Genomic DNA, 24,710 nt, shown 5'->3' with positions numbered 1-24,710 from the left:
TTGGAGGCACACACAAATGACTACATTTGTTGTTTTCATTTGCATTTACATTTCATTTCATGGAAATTTAATTTTCATTTCGTGAATGTTTGATAAAGGTTTTATGTTTATTGGTGATTTTAATCTCATTTTCTATGAACTTATTGTTCCTATATTCTTCCCGCTTTTTAAATTGTATTTATCCATAAGAGCTCTTTGTATGTGAAGAAAATGATTCCTTTGGTCCTGCTGGTGTGGCTTAGTGGCTGAGTGTAGACCCATAAACCAGGAGGTCAGGGTTGGATTCTCCGTCAGGGCACATGCCTGGGTTGCAGGCTCCTCCCCAGTAAGGGTTGTGCAGGAGGCAGCCCATCCATATTTCTCTCTCATCATTGATGTTTCTATCTTTCTCTCTCCCTTCCTCTCTCTGATATCAATAAAAACATAAAATATTTTTTTAAAAATAAAGTGATTCCTTTGTCACAGAAATTGCTGCTGTTTTTCTCAATATTTTCATTGCTTTTTGCTGTTTTTAAAATATAGAACTTTGACATTTTTATGACGTCAATTTTGTCAGACTAGTCTTTTTATAGCTTCTGAGTATTCTGTGATTCTTAGAAAGTTCTCTGCCCCACTCCAAAGATTACTTGAGTTTCACTCACTTTTCACTAATCATAACCCCTTTAATCCAAGTATAAACATGCAAAGCAAGGTTCCACTGTTAAATCTTACTGTCTCTCTTGGTGTCTTATTAGCCCAAAGTGACTACGTGCAAACAGCGCCACCTCCAGGCTAGCCTGAGAACTGCACTAAATGCTTGAATGCAGAATTGCCCAACCCCACCTCCCCCAGCACCTCTCCAGCAGTCAGCATTCCTAGTGTGCAAGATATCCAAACTGTTTGAGGATGGTAATTCCAGGAGATAATCATGTACTAACAGAGATTAGTTTCTCCACTTTTCCATCCTCACTAGAGATGTGAATTTACACAAAAGACAAGATATGTTTGGTTAGGGTTGGGGTGGGGATATAACTGACACTTTCCAGCAGTCTAGGAGTTCACTTACCTTTGCTTGTGTCTATCTATCCCAAGCCAACCCTAGACCACGAGAACCTGACACTCTTGTTACAGGAAAATTCTGGAGTCAGCCATCTCTGCTCTCTGCCTGATTCTCCAGGAAGTTGGTCCTGGCCAATGTCAACTGTCCCAGGTTTAGATAGACAGTAAGACACATTTAAGGCTGAAACCGGTTTGGCTCAGTGAATAGAGCGTCAGCCTGTGGACTGAAAGGTCCCAGGTTCGATCCCGGTCAAGGGCATGTACCTTGGTTGCAGGCACATCCCCAGTAGGGGGTGTGCAGGAGGCAGCTGATCGATGTTTCTAACTCTCTATCTCTCTCCCTTCCTCTCTGTAAAGAAATCAATAAAATATATTTTTAAAAAAAAGACACATTTAAGGACCAATTTCTGGCATAACCTGGTCCCCAAACTGCCGGGACTGACCCGCAGACCCTGAGCAACAGATGAATGGATTACTCCGAAACACATGTCCGTGACAAGGTCGTGTCTTTTTTTTCTTTTCTTTTTTTAATTTTTTAAAAAATATATTTTATTGACTTTTCACAGAGAGAAAGGGACAGAGAGCCAGAAACATCGATGGGAGAGAAACATCGATCAGCTGCCTCCTGCACACCTTCCACAGGGGATGTGCCCACAACCAAGGCACATGCCCTTGACCGGAACCGAACCCGGGACCCCTCAGTCCGCAGGCCGACGCTCCATCCACTGAGCCAAACCAATCAGGGCAAGGTCGTGTCTTACTGTCTATCTAAACCTGGGACAGTTGACATAGAGATACCAGTAAAATACCCCGGGGGCTCGGACTTGTTTGGAAAAGTCAAGGCAGGGGCTGCCGTAGAGGCCCCGGACCTTTCGGAGAATCCTCCTTCCAGACTTTCCAACCCAGTCCCGTGCTTCCCCACACGAAGCCAGAGCCTTAAGACCAGCCTAAGACAGGACATGGGCCGGGACCAACTTCCTGGAGAATCAGGCAGAGGGCAGAGATGGCTGACTCCAGAACTTTCCTGTAACAAGATAGTGTCAGTTTCTTGTGAGCAAGCCTAGGACCGTAGCCCCATTCAGTGAGTGGGGCTGCTCCTGCAATTGATTCATTTCACCAAACCACAGGGTGACACAGGCTCTGTTCTGCCAGGGAGTAGTCACGCTTAAAAGCTTCAGAGATCTACCGTATTTTCCGGCGTATAAGACAACTTTCTAACCCAGGAAAATCTTCTCAAAAGTCGGGGGTCGTCTTATACGCCAGGTATCATCTTATAGGGCGGGTATATCCCAAACTCTATATTTTAACTGGAAAAGTTGGGGGTCGTCTTATACGCCCAGTCGTCTTATACGCCGGAAAATACGGTACTCTGGCTAGCAAGTAAAAGAATATCAGGGAACTCACACAGTACATGGGGGCCGAAGGATCAGGCTCGAGACGTTGGGAACCAGGAAACAGAGCAAGGCCCCAAGAACCACAGCAAAAAACTTGTAGCAGCCCCGGCCAGTGTGGCTCAGTGGATAGAGCATCGGCCTGCGGACTGAAGGGTCCCAGGTTCGATTCCCGGTCAAGGCCACATGCCTGGGCTGTGGGCTCGATCCCCATCTGGGGGCATGCAGGAGTCAGCCAATCCATGATTCTCTCTCATCACTGATGTTTCTATCTCTCTCTCCCTCTCCCTTCCTCTCTGCAATCAATAAAAAATATATATATATTTTAAAATCTCATAGCAGAAGCAGTCCAGCCTGCCCACCCGTGGGCCCTGGTGCAAACAGCCATCTCTGTCTGCCTGCCTTCCTCTCAGAGTTCAATTCAGGGAAAGAGCACTTGGTAGGGGTAGGCCCACCCCATGTAAAAAGAAACTAAAGCAGGACTTTATTTTTTTAAATGGAATTTTTCCCTCCCAAGACCAACCAGTATCTTTTCCTTTAAAATTTTTTTTTTAATTGATTTTTAGAGAGGAAGGGAGAGGGAGATAGAGAGAGAAACATCAATGATGAGACTCACCAATGGGCTGCCTCCTGCACGCCCCCTACTGCACGCCTCCAGTCTGCAGGCCAATGCTCTATCCATGGAGGCAAACCAGCTAGGGCTTTTTTTTTAATGAATGATGTGTATTTATTGTGGCAAAGGGAGGCCCTTGGACCTAGTGTTGCTCCTCCAGAGACGCTGGCTTTCCTCTTTTTAAAAAATACATATTTTATTGATTTTCTACAGAGAAGAAGGGAGAGGGATAGAGAGCTAGAAACATCGATGAGAGAGAAACATCGATCAGCTGCCTCCTGCACACCTCCTACTGGGGATGTGCCTGCAACCAAGGTCCATGCCCTTGACCGGAATCGAACCTGGAACCCTTGAGTCCGCAGGCCGATGCTCTATCCACTGAGCCACACCGGCGAGGGCTGGTCTTCCTCTTTCTCCCGTGTCTTGTGCTGGCCTGGGCTTCTCTAGCCCCATCGTGCCAAGAAGAAGGAGGAGAATGGATTTACAGCCTCCGGCCAGTTCCCATGGCCTGATCTGAACAGCTCCATTCATGGGTATTTCTGGGGAGACGCAGGGGTGCCCTGGGATGGAAGGAATGACTCGGGAGGCAGCCCCCGTGTGAGGGGTGCTGTGGGGACACAGAGGCACCAGTGGCAGAACAGAGCCTCTGTCACCCTGTGGTTTGGTGAAATGAATCAATTGCAGGAGCAGCCCCACTCACTGAATGGGGCTATGGTCCTAGGCTTGAGACAGGGTATGTTTCAGAGGGGATTTTGCTCTAGAAAGAAATATCCCCCAAGCTATCACGAATGAAAACTAATTATAGAGAGATAGGAAGAAAAAAAAAGAAGGACGAAATTTATTTTTTAAAATATATTTTATTGATTTTTTTTACAGAGAGGAAGGGAGAGGGATAGAGAGCTAGAAACATCGATGAGAGAGAAACATCGATGAGAGAGAAACATCGATCAGCTGCCTCCTGCACACCCCCCACTGGGGATGAGCCCGCAACCAAGGCACATGCCCTTGACCGGAATCGAACCCGGGACCCTTCAGTCCGCAGGTTGACGCTCCATCCACTGAGCCCAACCGGTTTCAGCAAGGACGAAATTTAAATACATGCCTACACACACAATCTCTCTCTCTCTCTCTCTCTCTCTCTCTCTCTCTCTCTCTCTCACACACACACACACACACACACACACACACACACATTCCCTACGCTGTTTAGTTCACAGGAAGAAAGTTATCACTAGAGTAGTTAGTTGACTATTGGAAAGAGGGAAAAAAACCTTGCAACCTTCAGTAAAAGCTTGCAATACACTTGGCGTGCGAAAGAGGCTTCAAGCTCCCTAACAAAGGATAAGCATAAGCAGGTTAAAGAGAGAGGTGGAGAGAGACAGAGAGAGGCAGGGGGAAAAAAGCTCAACCACACAAATAATTGTAAAAATGCAAATCAAAGCAAATATGGATAATGTTTGGAACACCTATCCTTGGAATTCTATTAGCCTTTTAAAAACGATCTCTATAAGCTAACATAGAAAGGTCTTCAAAAGGGTAAAAACAGCCTAACTGGTTAGGCTCAGTGGGTAGAGCGTCGGCCTGCGGACTGAAAGGGCCCAGGTTCGATTCCGGTCAAGGGCATGTACCTTGGTTGCGGGCACATCCCCAGTAGGAGGTGTGCAGGAGGCAGCTTTTGATGTTTCTAACTCTCTATTCCTCTCCCTTCCTCTTCGTAAGAAATCAATAAAATATATTTTTTTAAAAAAAGTACTCTAGGCTGGCTTTTTCTGGATGGAAAATTCTCTGGGCGGGTCCTGACGGGTAAGATAATGGTCTTAGCAAGTGGAATGTGATCTTAGCAAGTGGAATTTGGTCTAAGCAAAAGGGAATGTCGGTGGTGACGTGGTCTAAAGGTCAGTTCCCAGGGGAGGGGGTATTGATTCAATTATTCAATCAGACCTAACCAAAAAAAAAAAAGGAAAGAAAGAAAAAAGAAAAGTCAAGGTGATGATGTATGCTTATTGTCGAATTTACAGAAAATACAGAAACCTTCAAAAACATAACAAAAATCTATGTATCATCTCAACACCCAAATATAACCTCTAGTCCCATTGTGGTGAGTTTCCTTTCATTCTTTTTTTCTATGCATGAGTGTGGCCAATATGAACTGTACCACAACATCAGGATGCCTTTAAATTATTTTCCAAAATAAAGGAAACTAAAATCACCTCTAGCCTCTACTGAATTAGCCATTAACCTCCTTTGTGAATCTCCCCTTCTCCTGGAGTTTATGTAACACACAAAGCAGCCCTGGGGACACACACACCTGTGGGGAAAAAGCCCAAAGCGGCTTCACTCTGGACAGTGGCTGTATCTGCAATTACTCTTAGTTGCCACAAGGTGTCACTCAATGCACATTCAAATCAATGTGACGCTGTAGGGCGGCTGTGAGACAAAATTTCATTCCCACAGCATCAGCCTTGGTACCTGGCCTGTGGTTCCTGCGCTGCTCATGTCTGTCTATCAGCCTATACTGTATCACGACCAGCAGCAAGCAGGATACAGAAGCTTAACTTACTGCATCCTTATGAAAAGTAATTAAAACACTTTTTAAAAATCTCTGATCATTGAATAAGTGAAAGAAAAAATTTTTTTTGGCCAGGTTATAAATGCTTTATTGTTTTTCTTAAAAAATTTTAATCCTCACCTGAGGATATTTTTTCCATTGATTTTTTTTTTGAGAGAGAGTAGAATGAAGGGAGGTGGGGGGAGAGAAGCATTGATGTGAGAGAGACACATTGATTGGTTTCCTCCCCCACACGATACCTGTTGGGGCACAGGGGATGGAACCTGCAACCGAGGTACATGATTAGGAATCGAACCTGCTACCCTTAGGTCCAAAAGCCGATGCTCTAACTATTGAGAAAACCGGTCGGGGCTATTATTATTATTATTTTAACATATAGGAAGGTTGGTGGTGGATATTTGGCCATTTGATGCTTTATTTTTAAATTTTTTAAATTTATATTAATTTCAGAGAAAAAGGGAGAGGGAGAGTGATAGAAACATCAATGGTGAGAGCGATTCATTGACCGGCTGCCCCACACTGGGGATTGAGCCCGAGACCCAGACATGTGCCCTGAGTGGGAATTGAACCTTCTGGTTCATAGATCGATGCTCAACCACTGAGCCACGCTGCTTGGCTGGGCTGATGCTTTTATTGACTAAGAGTTCAAGCTCAGGCTCTCTTTCTGACAGAATGTAAAAGCACACCTACACATGCCTATGTGTAACTGTTATCAAAACCAAGCTTAGACACTAAAAGAAGATTCACTATCTGAACTTCCTTCTGTATTTTTTCACCTTCGCCATGAGGCACTGGAGCATCTGGCCTCTCACAAAGATCTGGGCCTAGTCCTTCTGATATAATTTCGTTTCTTTTTAAAAATATATATATTTTATTGATTTTTTACAGAGAGGAAAGGAGAGGGACAGAGAGCTAGAAACATTGATGAGAGAGAAACATCAACCAGCTGCCTCTTGCACACCCCCTACCGGGGATGTGCCCGCAACCAATGTACATGCCCTTGACCAGAATCGAACCTGGGACCTTTCAGTCCGCAGACCGACGCTCTATCCATTGAGCCAAACCGGTTTCGGCTCATTTTGTTTCTTATTGCCATCACTGGATCACCCTCAGCGGGTGGGGATGAAAAAGAAATTTTTTTAAATTTGCAATTCATTACTAGTATGAATAGTTTAAAATTATGTCCCTGCTTCTATAAATTTTCTGTTAGGATCTTTTGCTTATTTATTTATTGGGTATTAATTTTTGTATTTATTGATTGATTGGTTTTGAAAGAGAGGGAGAGAAGCATCGATTTGTTGTTCCACTTATTTGTGCATTCATTAGTTGCTTCCTGTATATACCCTGACCAGGGATGGGACCCATAACTTTGGCATGTTGGGATGCTGCTCTAACCAACTGAGCTACTCAGCCAGGGCCTTGGGGTATTAATTTTTAAAATTGATTCTTGTGCCCAAGCCGGTTTGGCTCAGTGGCTACAGCGTCGGCCAGCAAACTGAAAGGTCCCTCATTCAATTCTGGTGAAGGGCACATGCTTGGGTTTCCGCTCGATCCCCAGTGAGGGGCGTGCAGGAGGCGGCCAATCAATGATTCTCTTTCATCATTGATGTTTCTATCTCTCTCTCCCTCTCCCTTCCTCTCTGAAATCAATAAAAAATACATTTAAAAATTGATTCTTGTGAGCCCTGTATTTATTGAAGAGACTGATCTATTGTCTTTTATGTTTGTTACGAATATTTTAATGTCTACAAGTTTTCAATTTGTAATTTTTAAAGATTAAGTTACTTAAATTGAGGTACAATTATATACAATGAAATGCACAGATCATAAGTGCACATATCAAAGAGTTTTAACATACATACACAATCATGCACATGTTTTTAATTTTTTAAAAAAATATATTTTATTGATTTTTTACAGAGAGGAAGGGAGAGGGATAGAGAGTTAGAAACATCGATGAGAGAGAAACATCCATCAGCTGCCTCCTGCACACCCCCGACTGGGGATGTGCCCGCAACCAAGGTACATGCCCTTGACCGGAATCGAACCTGGGACCCTTCAGTCTGCAGGCCGACGCTCTATCCACTGAGCCACACCGGTCAGGGCACATGTTTTTAATTTTTATATATTCTAATTTCCTGGTCTTTTCCTCCAGTGCTCACTGTTAGGAAAAAGTGAAAGACTTTGAAATGAACAACAACAACAACAAAAAGGTTATGGGCCCTGACTGGTTTGTCTCAGTGGACAGAGCGTCGGCCTGCGGACTGAAAGGTCCCAGGTTAGATTTCAATCAAGGGCATGTACCTTGGCTGTGGGCACATCCCCAGTGGGGGGTGTGCAGGAGGCAGCTGATCGATGTTTCTCTCTCATCGATGTTTCTAGCTCTCTATCCCTCTCCCTTCCTCTCTGTAAAAAATCAATAAAATATATTTGAAAAAGTTTTTTTTTTTTTTTAAAGAAACATCAGTGATGAGAAAGAATCATTGATCGTCTACCTCCTGCATGCCCCACACTGGGGATCGAGTCTACAGCCCAGGCATTGAACCGGTGACCTCCTGGTTCCCGGGTCGACGCTCAACTGCTGAGCTACACCCGACTGGGCAAACCCTTTCTTTTAAAAAGAAAGAACGCTAGAATTACTTCTTTTGCTTAGAACACATAAGTAAATATATTCATTTATGTCCCCAAATTTTCCAATAAAACAAGGTGGGATCCATACACTGTGTAGTCTTTTGTTTGTTTGTTTTTTCCCCCAACTTAGCTTCTTCTCAAGACCTTAAAACTTAAGGAGCCCATGCGTTGTTGGGGAGTCCCCGGAGGGCAAACACCGTTTTCATTCATTTCCAGTAATACGTTCTCAGTTGACTCAACCCATTGGTGAAATGAAACCATTGCCCCAGCGATGTGACAGTTTCTCTGTAAGGGAAGTGGGCAGGAGAGGGCAGGCTCTGCCCCAGGCGGGGCCGCCCAGGGCAAGGAGGACCAGAGGTTTATGTCCCTCCCCGGTCCCTCCCATCTCCTCGCCACTCCCCAGGCCGGTCCAGGTGGCAGAAACCAAGGACAACCCGGGGGCAAGAGAAAGGCGGGTGGAGCCGCGGCGGGAGCTGTGCTGGCTGGACAGGTCCCTGCGGTGGATGCTCCTTTCCAGCCTGAGTATTGCAGAAGGAGACGACAGGGAACGCCCCTGCTTGGGGACTGACCCCCTGGGAAGATCAGAGAGGTGAAGAACCAGAACTCTGGGCACAGCAAGAACGCGGGTCCCTGACCCCGGATTCCTTCGCCTGCCTCCTCTGGCTACGAGCAGGAGGATGCATCCAGGGAAGGGGGATAACCTGAGAATGGTGATGTCAATGACAAGAAGCATAGCTGTCTTACACGAACGGCTTCCGCTTGGGATTTCTCATGCTTAGTCTGAGTTGGCCTGGAACCCGCGGCGGCAGACGTCATTCGGTCCCCGGACGCGCGGCAGGGTGGGGCGGAGGGTGGCCAGAGGAGGATGCGCAGCGCGGTCCAGCGGCTTGGGTGCCGGCTGCTCCGCGGTTGTCCTGTGAGGCCAGGGGGTTCGCATCTGCAGATCCCTCTCTGGGGACACAGTTTTTGACCGCCCCCTCTCAGCTCCGGAGACGTGGTTCCCGCAGTCGGGTAGCTGGGGAATCGTGTTTACAGTGCTTGTCACCGTTCCGAACTGGGCGTCCCGGACTCCGAATCCTTGGCTCAGGACTACATTTCCCAGCAGGCGCCGCGGTGATCGACAGCTCGACCAGCCTACGGACAGGGACAATTTCTCGTCACGGAAACTGGAAAGCCAATGGCAAGAGGTCCTGGGCGGTGTTTTCCGGCGGCTGGCTTGGGGAGCGCCGGGTCCCACCTGTGTCTCCACAGTCCTGTCACGCACCCCCTGTTCGGATTCTGGTAGGGACGCGCCGGGTGTGGCGGGCCGGGCGCGGCTCGGTGGCGGCGGAGTCTCCTTCCCGCTCGGTCCCCGGCTGGGCCCCGGGGGGGCCGGTGAGTGGGTCTGAGAGAGGAGACAGCGGCCGCAGCCGGGCGCTGCCGAGGAGCGCGGAGGGGGCGGCTCGCCTGCCGCCCCGACGCCGCCGACTCTGCCGGGTCCCCGCGCTCGCCCTGCGGAGCCCGCGGGTCCCTTAAAGCAGCGGGGACCGGTAGCTGCGGTTTTCTGCGCTGTCGTCGCGATGGCAACCCTCGTATCCATTTTCTTGCTCCTTGATGGTGGTCCTGGGGGGCAGCCTCGCTTTGGGGGACACCCCCCCCCCCACGCTCCTGACCGCAGCACCCCGATTGGGCCTGCTGCACGGCGACGGGGGGAGAATGGGTGGCGGCCCGTCCCGGGCGGTCATGTTTCTATTAATAAATCCGGTGACAAACCGCTGCTTCGCACAAAGGCACTCGGGCACCGCACCTGGCGCTCGGGGGGCCTTTGAGGTCACCTGCCCCGGAGACAGCGTGGGAGGCAGGGTCCCCGTCCCCGCGGCTGGGAACTCCGTCCCCATCCCGCCGGCTCCTGCAGGGGGCGCTGCTCTGGCGATTTATAATGGACGCAGAAATAAAAGGATTGCTCCAAGCTCAGCACGGTTCTCACTCCCTGATGACATGATTTTTTAAAAAATTACTTTATTGATTAAGGTATCACATATTTGTCCTCAACCTCCCTCCCCACCCCGCATTCCCATTCCAAACCCCTCCACACGCATACCCTCACCCCCCTGTTGTCCGTGATCACTGGTTAGGCTCATATGCAAGCACACGAGTCCTTTGGTTGATCTATCTCCCTTATCCCCACCCTCCCCTCCCTTCCCTCTGAGGTCTGACAGTCTGATCGATGCTGTTCTGGTTCTTCAGTCTATGATGACATGATTTTTGTTCGTGAAGGTTTTAAGCCAGAGAGGTGAAATGTATTCCTACGGTTTTGGGGTCCTTTAAACAGGCAGGACTTGATCAGTGGCCAATAACAGTGGCTGTAAATGGATACATGTTTCCATGAGAAGTGTGTGTGTGTGTGTGCGTGTGTGTGTGTGTATGCGTGTGTGTGTATCCTAGAAGTTCTAGGTGCTTTGATTGGGCGAGACGAAGATGGGAAAGAGTAAAAACTTCCTCACCCCCATCTGGTCCATCCTGAATTCTGGAACACAGAATATTTTTGTAGCAGGTTCCGTGGCTGACTTGTGTTTGTTTCTGTTGAAAACTTTTAAAAAAAGATATATGGCCCTAGCTGTTTTGGCTCAGTGGATAGTGTCGGCCTGAGGACTGAAGGGTCCCAGGTTCGATTCCGGTAAAGGGAACGTGCCTGGGTTTCGGCTCCATCCCCAGTGTGGGGCGTGCAGGAGGCAGCTGATCAATGGTTCTCTCTCATCATTGATGTTTCTATCTCTCTTTCCCTCTCCCTCTCTGAAATCAATAAAAAAGAATAATTAAATATATATATATAATATATATATGTTTTTATCGATTTTAGAGAGAGAGGAATAGAGAGATAGAAACGGGGATGGGCTGCCTCCTGTATGCCCCCCACTGAGGATGGAGACCCCAACCCGGGCGTGTGCCCTGACTGGGAATTGATCTGATGACCTCTTGATTCATGGGTCGACGCTCAACCACTGAGCCATACTGGGGAGGCTGTTGGAAACTCTTTAAAGAGAGGGAATCTATCATATTTCTTTGCGACTCCCAATGCCTTACAACATATTACTTAATGAAGAAATTACTGATCCATCCAGTAATCTGGTCATCTCCCCAAAAATATTTTTTTCTTGATATTGCTGTCAATTTTATGAATGTATTCATGATTGTTTTCAACAGCACAGTGGTTAGGATCATTATATACTTATCCCCATTGAAGTTCACTTGATTTTACAGCTTATCCATCATTTTATTTTATTTATTTTTAAATATATTTTTATTGATTTCAGAGAGGAAGAGAGAGGGACAGAGAGATAGAAACATCAATGATGAGAGAGAATCACTGATTGGCTGCCTCCTTCCCCCTCCCCCCCCCCGCACTGGGGATCGAGCCTGCAACCTGGGCATGTGCCCTTGACTGGAATCAAACCCAGGACCCTTCAGTCCACAGGCCGATGCATTATCCACTGAGCCAAGCTGGCTAAGGCTGTTATTTTATTTTTTTTGCAAAGGATATTTTACGTTTATGTTGATTCTTTAGATGAAGAACAGGTAAGACTCTCCCAAAGTTACTTACAACCCAGTTTTTGTGCCCTGGTGCTTCTGTCCCTGGCCCAGCTTCCATATGGAAACCCACCACTCCCAGCTTTTCTAACAAGTTGGTGTTGCCTCTTACTGGTTTTTCGTTCCTTGCCTGTGCTGCTTCTCTCTCTCGGGCCAATCTGTGCAAAAAACTTCCTTTTGCTGATTGAGTGTGTAGTGTTCCACCTTCCCATTTTGTGTTATTTAAAGCAGACATACCTTTTTTCAGGTCTGATTCTGCTACTTCGATGTTGATATGTGCAGAGACTTTCTGTGGGTTTCCTCGGTCATCTTTCCGCGTGATGATCTCCACATCAGAAACGTCCCCACATCTGCTGAACTGGTTTTGTAGGTCCACCTCAGAAATGCTCCGGCCAAGGCCACCCACAAAAAGGCGCTTTGTTTCTCGGTTGGCTTTCATAAAGGCTGGGGTACACTCAGTGTGTTCCGGTAGGAAAATAATTTGAGTTCTTTCCAATAGTTCTTCTCCAACCGCGTTGTCTCCACAGCCAGCGCCGTGGAGGTCCCTTATAATTTTATTTTTTATTCAGGTCTTTTTGTTATTTTATTTTATTTTATTTTTTAAAAAATATATATTTTATTGATTCCAGAGAGGAAGGGAGAGGGAGAGGGAGAGAGAGAGAGAGAAACATCAATGATGAGAGAGAATCACCGATCGGCTGCCTCCTGCACACCCCCTACTGGGGATTGAGCCCACAACCTGGGCATGCACCATTGGCCGGAATCGAACCTGGGACCCCTCAGTCCGAAGGCCGACGCTCCATCCACTGAGCCAAACCAGCCAGGGCTATTCAGGTCTTTTTAAGTGTCATTTCTTACTCCAGTAAACCTTGAAATAGAATGGTGCCCAGGGCAGTTCCCTTTGAGCTTCTGCTCAGTTCTGTCCCTTGAGGTTGACACCAAATCTACAAGCTGCGAGAAGTCGCTGTCCTCATAACTAATATGTCTATATTTGATATAATTAAATGAACAGTTGCTTGCTTGATGAGGAGAATGTAGTTGGAGAGAATCTAATGCTTTTCAGAAATCGAGTTATACCTGGACATTCTCTCCTCTGTTTATCTTGTCCATCATGAACCATTTGTTCCTCAAAAAGTTAGTGTGTGTTGCCGAAACCGGTTTGGCTCGGTGGATAGAACGTCAGCCTGCGGACTGAAAGGTCCCAGGTTCGATTCCGGTCAAGGGCATGTACCTTGGTTGCGGGCACATCTCCAGTGGGAGGTGTGCAGGAGGCAGCTGATTGATGTTTCTCTCTCATCGATGTTTCTAACTCTCTATCCCTCTCCCTTCCTCTCTATAAAAAATCAATAAAAATATATATATAAAAAAAAAGTGTGTCCAGCTGGCCGGTGGGGCTCAGTGGTTAGCATCAACCTAGGAACCATGAGGTCACAGTTCAATTCCCAGTCAGGGCACATGCCTGGGTTGTGGGTTCCATCCTCCGGTGGAGGGCGTGCAGGAGGCAGCTGGTCGATGATTCTCTTTCATCATTGATGTTTCTCTCTCTCTCTCCCCCTCTCCTTTCCTCAAAGAAATCTATAAAAACACTAGAGGCCCGGTGTGTAAATTTTTGCACAGGTGGGGTGCCTCGGCCTGGCCGGCGGGAGGGGGGCGGGCACGCAGAGGTGGGGAGGGACCATGGGAGATTGGCTGTGGGAGCGCACGGGAGCGGCTCCTGTGTTGAGCGTCTGCCACCTGGTGGTCAGTGCGCATCATAGTGAGTGGTCAACCGTAACAGTCACTTAGGCTTTTATTTTTATAGATGCTAAAAAAAAGTTAGTGTCCAAAGACAGGATTCTGTTCATCTGTCTCGAGGAGGCCCAAGCCTCTCTAGTGTTGAGAAAGTTGGCCAAGGGTAGGATTATGTAAAAATAGAATAAGAACACCCAACCACCCTCCTGAGCCGCCCCGCCACCCGTCCATGGAGGTAGCCCCTGGGCCTTGAGAATCAGGAGGAGGTGGGTCAGGGTGCCTCCCACCTGGCCCCTCTCCCTGCCCGGCCGCCCTGCAGCCACAGACACTCAGTTAACCAAGGACCTGACCTTTGGGGGAAAGCAATAGACTCTCTTTTCTCTCTTTTTTAAAGATTTATTTCTTGAAGTAATAAATATTTTATTGGAATGTGAGGTGCAAAAAAAAAATTAAAAATCCTATCTAATGAAGAGGGAATATGCTAACTGACCATCACGTCCTCACAAAGATGGCGGCGCCCACAGCCAATAAGGAGGGAATATGCTAATTGACTGCCATGCCCTCAAAGATGGCAGTGCCCACAGCCACAAGATGGTGACGCCCAGTCCCCTCAGCCCTGCCGGGGTGGCAGGCGCAGCACGGCCAGGCCCATCCCCAGGCGGGTCTGGTCGCTCCGCGCGCCTGCCTCTGGAGTCCCCCAGTCCCCTCAGCCCCCCAGCCGCCCAGGGCCGGCCCGAGGCGCAGGCAAGCATTGGATGTCGGCTGCACAGCTGCCCTGGGCCGCCTGAGGCTCAGGTAACCAGGGCCGGCCGAGGCTTGCGCTGTGGCAGTGGCAGCAGCAGAAGTGTGATGGGGGCGTTGCCTTCCCCTGATCAGCGGGTTGCCTCCCACCCCTGAGGGCTCCCGGACTGTGAGAGGGGGCAGGCTGGGCTGAGGGACCCTCCAGTACATGAATTTTTATGCACCAGGCCTCTAGTCCTATCTAATAAAAGAGTAATATGCAAATTGACCATCACTCCAACACACAAGATGGCCGCCCCCATGTGGTCAAAGATGGCTGCCCCCATGTGGACACAAGATGGCCAGCAGGGGAGGGCAGTTGTGGGCAATCAGGCCAGCAGGGAAGGTCAGTTGGGGGGACCAGGGCTACAGGGGAGGGCAGTTGAGGGGGACCAGACCGGCAGGAGAGGGCAGTTGGTGGGGACCAGGCCTGCAGGGGAGGGCAGTTGGGGGGGACCATGCCTGCAGGGGAGGGCAGTTAGGGGGAACCAGGCCTGCAGGGGAGGGCAGTTGAACATCCCTCGAGGGGTCCCAGATTGGAGAGGGTTCAGGCTGGGCCAAGGGACACCCCCGTCTCCACCCCCCCCCCCCCCCCGCACGAATTTCATGCACTGGGCCTCTAGTAAATAAATAAATAGAAATAGAATAAGAAAATCAAACCTTCTGTGGTGGACAGAATTCACCTGAGAGCTAGTCTAGTGGAGGGTGGCGGGGCGGGGGGGGGCTTTGTTTGAGTATACGGATATCCTTGGTAGCTGTCCTTTGCTTTTCAGACCATGGTGAGGATATCCTGAGAGCTGGATGCATAATGAGGTCTGTTGCTTTAGGGCCTGATGACCCTCAACGATGTGGCTGGGGACTTCAGGGAAGAACGGGCACTACTTAGAGAATCCTCTTCAGGGATACGAGCCAGCACCGTTAGAAGAATGGGCTCTCAAAGGGTAAGGATGCTACTCTCCTTTATTTATTTACTTTTAATATGTTTTTATTGATTTTTAGAGAGAGAGAAAGGGAGAATAAGAGAGAGAGAGATAGAAACATCAATGATGAGAGAGAAACATCATCCATTGACTGCCTCCTGCACCCCCTATTGGGAATCAAGCCCACAACCCAGGTATGTGCCCTGACTGGGAATCGAACCAGTGACCTTTGTGTTCCTGGGTGGATGCTCAACCACTGAGCCATACCCAGCCAGGCAGACTGCTACTCTCCTTTAGATTTAAGCCTTATATTTTAAAAGGGCCTAGGTCTAGCCCTAACTGGTTTGGCTCAGTGGATAGAGCGTCGGCCTATGGACTGAAAGGTCCCAGGTTCGATTCCGGTCAAGGGCATGTACCTTGGTTGAGGGCACATCCCCAGTAGGAGGTGTGCAGGAGGCAGCTGATGGATGTTTCTCTCTCATCAATGTTTCTAACTCTCTATCCCTCTCCCTTCCTCTCTGTAAAAAAATCAATAAAATATACTTAAAAAACAAAAACAAAAAATAAAAGTGCCTAGGTCTAACTGGTCTCTTGGGATGCTGGTCTCTTAGAGCTCCAGATCCCTGTGAGAATAACTGTTGCCTCCCTGGCAAAGAAAGGAGGACTTCCATTTTTATGGCACTTAAAAAATATATTTTTTATTGATTTTTTTACAGAGAGGAAGGGAGAAGGATAGAGAGTTAGAAACATTGATGAGAGAGAAACATCGATCAGCTGCCTCCTGCACGCTCCCTACTGGGGATGTGCCCGCAACCAAGGTCCATGCCCTTGACCGGAATTGAACCTGGGACCCTTCAGTCTGCAGGCCGATGCTCTATCCACTGAGCCAAACCGGTCAGGGCTTTATGGCACTTTATGGTTTGCAGATGTCTTTGGTATTTATTATCTTGTTAATATCTCACCATAACTCTTCGACACATGTATTATCTTCCACCTTTTCCAACTCAGGACACTGAGACTCTAAGGTAAGTGCCAGAGGTGAGAGCTCAAATCAGGTCTTTGTGGAAAATGGGGAGTATGTACACACAAGTCATATATACTCATTGAAGAAAAAAACCAAACAAAACAAAAACAAAAGTCATCCATTCCACCACTGAAAAGTTACTATGCCTCCATAAATAAAATTAAAAGCATAATACACATACATACTTATACAATTAAAAAACAAGCACATATAGAATTAGAAAATGATATAAAAACAAAAGAAAAAATTGGGATCAGCCGAAGCCAGTTTGGCTCAGTGGATAGAGCGTCGGCCTGCAGACTGAAGGGTCCCAGGTTCGATTCCGGTCAAGGGCATGTACCTTGGTTGTGGGCACATCCCCGGTAGGGGGTGTGCAGGAGGCAGCTGGTCGATGTTTCTCTCTCATCTATGTTTCTAACTCTCTATCCTTCTCCCTTCCTCTCTGTAAAATATCAATAAAATATATTTTAAAGAAAAAGAAAAAAAAAGAAAAAATTGGGATCAGACTGTATATTCAGTTGTACATCCTATTTTTTTCTATTTTCTTTTAAAAAATATATTTTTATTGATTTCAGAGAGGGAGGAAGAGGGAGGTAGAAACATCAATGATGAGAGAGAATCATTGGTCGGCTGCGTCCTGCACACCCCACTCTGGGGATTGGGCCCACAACCCGAGCATGTGCCCTGACCAGGAATTGAACCCTGACCTCCTGGTTCAATCACTGAGCCAAGCCAACTGGGCCATTCTACTTTCTTATACCTTATATTATGAATATATTTTGACAACAATAAATATCTTCCTGTATACTACTTAAAATAACCATTTAGTATTTTGTCATATGAGTACAATAATTTACATTAGATTGAAGTAGATATTTGACCATTTTTTACTGATAAAATGGCAGTTTCGGGAGGTGGGGGGAGGGTGGGTAGGTGGTAAGTGATCAAAGAAGTTGTGTGCATATATGCATAACCCATGGACACAGACAATAGGATGGTGAAGGCTTAGGGCAGGGCAGGGGTAGGGGTGGGCTAGACGGGGTCAATGGGGAAAGAAAAGGGGGACATATGTAATACTTTCAACAATAAAGATTTTAAAAAAATATTTAATTAAAAAAGAAAGAGCCTCGCCTGTGTGGCTCAGTGGTTGAGCCTCAACCCAGGAACCAGGAGGTCACAGGTTTGATTCCCGGTGCCCCTGGATTGTGGACTCAATGCCTGTTAGGTCTGATCAAATAATTGAATGGATACCCCCTCACCTGGAAATTGACCTTTATTTTTATTTACTTATTATTAAAAAATATTTTTTATTTGTTTTTATTTTCATTGATTTCAGAGAGGAAGGGAGAGGGAGAGAGATAGAAACATCAATAATGAGTGAGAGCCCTGACTGGTTTGGCTCAGTGGATAGAGCGTCAGCCTGTGGACTGAAGGGTCCCAGGTTCGATTCTGGTCAAGGGCATGTACCTTGGTTGCGGGCACAACCCCAGTAGGAGGTGTGCTGGAGGCAGCTGATTGATGTTTCTCTCTCATCGATGTTTCTAACTCTATCCCTCTCCCTTCCTCTCTGTAAAAAATCAATAAAATATATATTTTAAAAAAATGAGTGGGAATCATCGATTGGCTGCCTCCTGCACACTCCCTACTGGGGATTGAGCCCTGCAACCCAGGCATGTGCCCCTGACTGGAATTGAACCTGGGACCTTCAGTCCAAAGGCTGATGCTCCATGCACTGAGTCAAACCGGCTAGGGCTGGGAATTGACCTTTAGACCACTTTACCACCGACATTCCCTTTGGCTTAGACCACATTCCCTTTTGCTTTGATCACATTCCACTTGCTAAGACCATTATCTTTCCCCTCTGGTCCTGCCCAGAGAATTCTCTGCCTGGAAAAAGCCCACCTAGAGTCCCTTCAAATCTCTGACTCCTTGTCCCTGGGTGCTGGCACCATTTGGGGGCCCAGCCCATCTGGTTTTCCAGATGACCTAATAAGTTCATTCTTTTCTCCTTTTGGCCTCGTGCGTTCCTGCTTGGAGACTCTGACAATCCCCAGTGGGAGACTTGCAGGAGGCAGCTGGTGGATGATGTTTCTCTCTCATCGATGTTTCTATCTCTCTATCGCTCTCCCTTCATCTCTCTCTAAAAATCAATAAAAACGCATTTAAAAAAATAAATAGCAGTTTTGTATGGCTCAAATATGCCTTTCCTATGCCTTTGTTGTGGGACATTTAATTGATTTATGTCATTTCCAGATTCTCACCAGTATTGTGATAAATAACTCTTAGCTAATTATCTTTTTTAATAAAGTCTTCTTTATTGAATTATAATTAGTTAATAAGTAGCTAATATACCTTTTGCACAACTTTTAATTTTTCATTTTCTTACAATTCCCAGAATTAGAATAATGGGTCCACAAATAGGTACATTTCTCAGGTATTTGGTATTTTTGCCAAATGCCTTCTAAAAAGATTAAATCAATTTATTTATTCCCAAAAGCATTATATGAAAGTGTCCCTTTCTTTCTAGTCTACCATCATGGTAGATATTATATTTTAAGAGTCTGGGTTAGCCGAAAATGGTTTGGCTCAGTGGATAGAGTGTCAGCCTGCGGACTGAAGGGTCCCAGGTTCGATTCCGGTTAAGGGCACGTACCTTGGTTGTGGGCACATCCCCAGTAGGAGGTGTGCAGGAGGCGGGGGATTGATGTTTCTCTCTCATCGATGTTTCTAACTCTCTCTCTCTTCCTTCTTCTCTGTAAAAAATCAATAAAATATATTTAAAAAAAAAGAGTCTGGGTTAATTAGTAGGGCTAGCTAACATTTATTGAGGACTTACCACTTAATCCTTATAACTCTATAAAGTAGATCTTATCATTATCCCTAGTTTATAAAGACATAGACACAGAGAATTGAAGTAACTTTCCTGAGGTCACACAGATAGTAAGAGACAGGGTTAGGATTCAAACTTAGGCAATATGACTCTTGAGTTTACACTCTTCATCTGGACACTTATTGCCTAAGTGTATCATTGTTTTAATTTTTTAAAAATATATTTTATTGATTTTTTACAGAGAGGAAGGGAGAGGGATAGAGAGCTAGAAACATCGATGAGAGAGAAACATCGACCAGCTGCCTCCTGCACGCCCCCTACCGGGGATGTGCCCGTAACCAACGTACATGCCCTTGACCGGAATCGAACCTGGGACCTTTCAGTCTGCAGGCCGACGCTCTATCCACTGAGCCAAACCGGTTTCAGCTGTTTTAATTTTTTAAAATATGATTTTAAAATTGATTTTAGAGAGAGAGGAAGGGAGAGGGACACAGAGAGAGCAACATCGATGAGAGAGAAACGTCACCAATTGGCTGCCTCCTGCACACCCCCTACTGGGGATCAAGCCCCAAACCTGGGCATGTGCCCTGACCAGGAATCGAACCAGTGACCTCTTGTTTCATGGGTTGATGCTCAACCACTGAGCCACACAGGCCGGACAATCGTTTTAATTTAAATTTCTTTGGCTAGCCCTGGCTGGTTTGGCTCAGTAGATAGAGCATCAGCCTGCAGACTGAAGGGTCCCAGGTTCGATTCCGGTCAAGGGCACATGCCTGGATTGTGTGCTCGATCCCCAGTGGAAGGCGTGCAGGAGGCAGCCGGTCAATGATTCCCTCTCATCATTGATGTTTCTATCTCTCTCTCTTCTCCCTTTCTCTTTGAAATATATATATTTCCCCTTTGGTTAATAGTAAGATTTTCCATATATGTATAGGCTACTTTTCTTTCTTTTGTGAATTGCCTATGCATGTCCTTTATTCATTATTTTTTTTCTTACAAGTGTTTGTCTTTTTCTCATAGCTGTATCTATTGCTGTCCTTCTGGGAAAAAATTTAAAGGCCAATGTTATAGTTAACTCCCTTGATTCTCTCTAAGGGTGAGGTCACGGCGACTTTGTTTCTGATAAAGTTATCTTTCCACATGGGTTTAGCCTTGTGCCTTCCGAGATGAGTTATTGTACTTACCCTAGAGTTTCAATGGCCTATGTCTGATTTTTTTTAAAAAAATTGTTGAAAGTATTACATATGTCCCCTTTTATCCTCCATCCACCCCCACTAGCCCCCTCACCCACCCCCACTAGCCCCCTCACTCCAGGCCCTCACCACCCCACTGTCTGCATCCATGGGTTATGCATATATGCATACACAGTCTTTGGTTGATTATCTCCCATCCATACATCCTCCCCTGCCTTCCCTCTGAGATTCTGCTGTTTTTTTCCTTGTTTGTTTTTTTAATGGGAGGAAAAGGGCTTTTCCTCAGCCTCTTGGGGAGATCACGCTCTTTGATCACTTTATCGTGGCTGCCCTTTTTAAAAATATATATATTTTATTGATTTTTTTACAGAGAGGAAGGGAGAGGGATAGAGAGTTAGAAACATCGATGGGAGAGAAACATCGATCAGCTGCCTCTTGCACACTCCCTACTGGGGATGTGCCTGCAACCAAGGTACATGCCCTTGACCGGAATCAAACCCGGGACCGTGCAGTCCACAGACCGCGACACTCTATCCACTGAGCCAAACTAGTCAGGGCTGTTTGTTTGTTTGTTTGTTTTAATGGGAGGAAAAGGGCTTTTCCTCAGCCTCTTGGGGAGATCACGCTTTTTGATCACTTTATCGTGGCTGCCCTTTTAATGAGACAAAACACACATGAGCGTTTCTCTGGGTGTCCCCTTCTACCTAGGGAAGGAGGAGGGCTTAGATTTTGGCCAGGCCTTGTGTGATTGGCTCAGATCCACAGCCTCTGTTCATCTTCCTGTACAGGATTTCTAGACCCAGTGTCATCTCCCAGCTGGAACAGAAAGACGAGTCATGGCTTCTACCACCCCGACATTTTGAGGCAAGAGACATCCTAAGGGGAAGTCACACAGGTGAGCTGTGAGGGTTACTTGGTGGGAGAAAAATTGGAAGCGCTGCCCTGGAGTTTTGTTCTTCCTACTGGAAGTTTAAATTTGAGTTCTTGGGCAGTCACAAATTGACCAAATAAAGTCTCTTTTTAAGTAAGCATCTCACTTTCGTTTCCACTATGACATCTTTGAAAGGAGTTGCCTAATTTTGACAACACGTGGCTTACTCTTGAACGATGTAAAGGTCCTCGCAAGATTTATCTGGTCATCCTATCTAATAAAAGAGTAATATACAAATTGACCATCACTCCAACACACAAGATGGCTGCCCCCATGTGGTCAAAGATGGCTGCCCCCATGTGGACACAAGATGGCCGCCACAAGATGGCCAGCAGGGGAGGGCAGTTGGGAGGGACCAGGCCTGCAAGGGAGGGCAGTTGTGGGCGATCAGGCCAGCAGGGAAGGGCAGTTGGGAGGCACCAGGCCTGCAAGGGAGGGCAGTTGTGGGCGATCAAGCCTGCAGGGGAGGGCAGTTAGGGGTGGCCAGGCCAGCAGAGGAGGGAAGTTGGGGGCGACCAGGCCTGCAGGGAAGGGCAGTTGGGGGGGACCCATGCCTGCAGGGGAGGGCAGTTAGGGGCAAACAGGCTGGCAGGGGAGCAGTTAGGCATCAATCAGGCTGGCAGGGGAATGGTTAGGGGTGATCAGGCAGGCAGGCAGAAGCAGTTAGGGGCAATCAGGAAGGCAGGCAGGTGAGCAGTTGGGAGCCAACAGTCCTGGATTATGAGAGGGATGTCCGACTGCCCATTTAGGCCCGGTAGGATCGGGCCTAAACAGGCAGTCAGACATCTCTTGAGGGGTCCCAGATTGGAGAGGGTGTAGTCTGGGCTGAGGGACACCCCCCCCGTGCACAAATTTTGTGCACCAGGCCTCTAGTCTTAAAATAAAAAGCATTTAGGAATTCATGTTTTCCGTGAGCTCAATGAACATCAATAAACTTTCCACAGAGTGAAAATCAAAGTAGTCAAATTAAGTACAGCCTGTTGCAAAAACACTAATTTTAATATTTCTTGCTGCCTTCCGATGTACGTTCCTGACAACTTTATTCTCAGTCACTTGTGTTAATTTTTCAGACTTGGAGAGTCAGCTGGAAAAACTCCATCAGGATGTTTCTAAAACAGCAGAACCAAGCGGAACATCCTCAGAAGGGGCCAGTACAGATGTTTATCAGACACCTCGCTGGGGAGGAAGCTGGGAGAGGGGCCTTGAATTAGAACCTGGGACCCTTCCAGGGGAGGGCCGTCGGGACAAGGATTTAAACAAGCTCCTGGATGGATATCCAGGAAAGAAGCCTGTGTGTGCAGAATGTGGGAAAACCTTCAGCCAGAGCTCCTATCTCATTAGACACCTCAGAACCCACACTGGCGAGAGGCCTTATAAATGCCCTGAGTGTGGGAAAGGCTTCAAGCAGAGCTCAGACCTCGTCACCCATCGCAGAACACACACAGGAGAGAGACCCTACCAGTGCAGTGGGTGCGAGAAAAAATTTGGCGACAGCTCCACGCTCATCAAACACCAGCGGACCCACACAGGCGAGAGGCCCTACGAGTGCCCAGAGTGTGGGAAGACTTTCGGGCGGAAGCCACACCTCATCATGCACCAGAGGACCCACACCGGAGAGAAGCCCTACACGTGCCTCAAATGTCACAAAAGCTTCAGTCGAAGCTCCAATTTCATCACCCACCAGAGGACCCACACGGGAGTGAAGCCTTACAGGTGTGATGTCTGCGGGGAGAGTTTCAGCCAAAGCTCGGATCTGATCAAGCACCAACGAACCCACACGGGGGAGCGGCCCTTTAAATGCCCCCAGTGTGGGAAAGGCTTCACCGACAGTTCTCACTTTGTGGCTCACATGAGCACGCACTCAGGAGAAAAGCCTTTCAGCTGTCCCTCCTGCCCCAAGAGTTTCAGCCAGAGCTCCCATCTGGTCACGCACCAGAGGACACACACCGGCGAGCGGCCTTTTAGGTGTGACGCCTGCGGCAAAGGGTTCGCCGACAGCTCCGCCCTCATTAAGCACCAGCGGATCCACACGGGAGAGAGACCCTACCGGTGTGGCGAGTGCGGGAAGAGCTTCAATCAGAGCTCCCACTTCGTGACCCATCAGCGGATCCACTTGGGAGAGAGACCGTATCCGTGCCCCGAGTGTGGCAAAACCTTCAACCAGCGTTCCCACTTCCTGACACACCAGAGAACACACACGGGAGAAAAACCTTTTCACTGTGGTAAATGTGACAAGAGCTTCCGTCAGAAAGCGCATCTTTTATGCCATCAAAACACTCATTTGATTTAGGAAATAATCTTTGGTGGGTTTTGCTGCTCCCTTCCAAAAAATTAAAAAATATACCGTACTTTCCGGCGTATAAGATGACCTTTTAACCCAGGAAAATCTTCTCAAAAGTCGGGGGGTCTTATACGCCGGAAAATACGGTACATACAATTTAGAATTAAAGTGAGTTATTGCCAAATGATGGGTGGGTTACCGTATTTTCTGGCGTATAAGACCCCCGACTTTTGAGAAGATTTTCCTGGGTTAAAAGGTCGTCTTATACGCCGGAAAATACGATATCTGTTTCTATTGACTTCAGAGAGAAAGGGAGAGGGAGAGAGAGATAGAAACATCAATGATGAGAGAATCATGGATTGGCTGCCTCCTGCATGACCCCCGCTAGGGATGGAGCCCACAACCCAGGCGTGCGCCCTTGACCGGAATTGAACCTGAGACCTTTCAGTCCACAGGCAGACACTCTATCCACTGAGCCAAACCGGTTAGGGCCACATTTTTATCTTTAAGTACCCCCCAATAGAGAAAACTATCTTCAAGCACCCCAATTAGGAACCTGGGCACCAGTGGCTCGAGTTGTGCCCTAATCTGTTCCCTCTCTTTTTCCCCCATGTTTTTTCTTTTTAAATATGACGCAATATTGGGATTTACTAAGATCCTGGAAGGGGCGACTCCTTTTTTTTTTTTTAAATATATTTTATTGATTTTTTAACAGAGAGGAAGAGAGAGGGATAGAGAGTTAGAGAGAAACATCAATCAGCTGCCTCCTGCACACCCCCCACTGGGGATGTGCCCGCAACCAAGGTACGTGCCCTTGACCGGAATCGAACCTGGGACCCTTGAGTCCGCAGGCCGACGCCCTATCCACTGAGCCAAACCGGTTTCGGCTTTTTCCCATGTTTTAATGGTAAGGATAAACCTATAGGATCCAAACACCACAAAAGGCATTCCTTCAATGTTTTTGATGGATTCTTAGGGAAATATAAGTTGAATGGTTGATGCCTGGTTACTGTAAGAGAAGTGAAATAAATGTGACCCAAAGGTCTCATGTAAGCCACCTAGTACAGTGCCTGGCACAAAGTAGGTGCTCAGTAACAAAACGGTCCCATTATCACTAAAATGATTAATATTTGAGATCTTATATAAAGCAGTATTGTGCCTGCCCCTTAACAGACACTCCCTGCCAAGCTGGTTGCTTATATTAGCCTCAT

At 47.2% G+C, this 24,710-nt stretch overlaps 1 protein-coding gene across 2 annotated transcripts; it reads left to right on the top strand.

Annotated features, from left to right (window-relative positions):
* Positions 1 to 9,093: 9,093 nt before the first annotated feature.
* ZNF774 (zinc finger protein 774) lies at positions 9,094 to 23,593 on the top strand. Of its 2 annotated transcripts, none has more exons than XM_079764112.1 (4): positions 9,094 to 9,523; positions 15,148 to 15,261; positions 21,076 to 21,182; positions 22,289 to 23,593. In XM_079764112.1, exons 2-4 carry the CDS (start codon positions 15,167 to 15,169, stop codon positions 23,506 to 23,508), a joined length of 1,422 nt encoding a protein of 473 aa, XP_079620238.1. In that variant the 5' UTR covers positions 9,094 to 9,523; positions 15,148 to 15,166; the 3' UTR covers positions 23,509 to 23,593. The 2 variants fall into 2 exon arrangements, with proteins under 2 accessions (XP_079620238.1, XP_079620239.1); XM_079764113.1 differs by having other exon boundaries at positions 15,094 to 15,261.
* The last annotated feature ends 1,117 nt before the right edge of the window (positions 23,594 to 24,710 follow it).

This window comes from Cnephaeus nilssonii (assembly GCF_951640355.1).
Source record: "Cnephaeus nilssonii genome assembly, chromosome: 24".
Taxonomy (NCBI): domain Eukaryota; kingdom Metazoa; phylum Chordata; class Mammalia; order Chiroptera; family Vespertilionidae; genus Cnephaeus; species Cnephaeus nilssonii.
This window is presented reverse-complemented; position numbering and strand designations above follow the sequence as displayed.

What these genes read in the sequence shown, in the direction of transcription:
- ZNF774 (XM_079764112.1), top strand. Translation starts at nt 15,167, where the DNA reads ATGTGGCTGGGGACTTCAGGGAAGAACGGGCACTACTTAGAGAATCCT. An exon ending in GAAGAATGGGCTCTCAAAGG is followed by an intron (nt 15,262 to 21,075) that starts GTAAGGATGCTA and finishes CTTCCTGTACAG; the next exon opens with GATTTCTAGACCCAGTGTCA. An exon ending in CCTAAGGGGAAGTCACACAG is followed by an intron (nt 21,183 to 22,288) that starts GTGAGCTGTGAG and finishes TTAATTTTTCAG; the next exon opens with ACTTGGAGAGTCAGCTGGAA.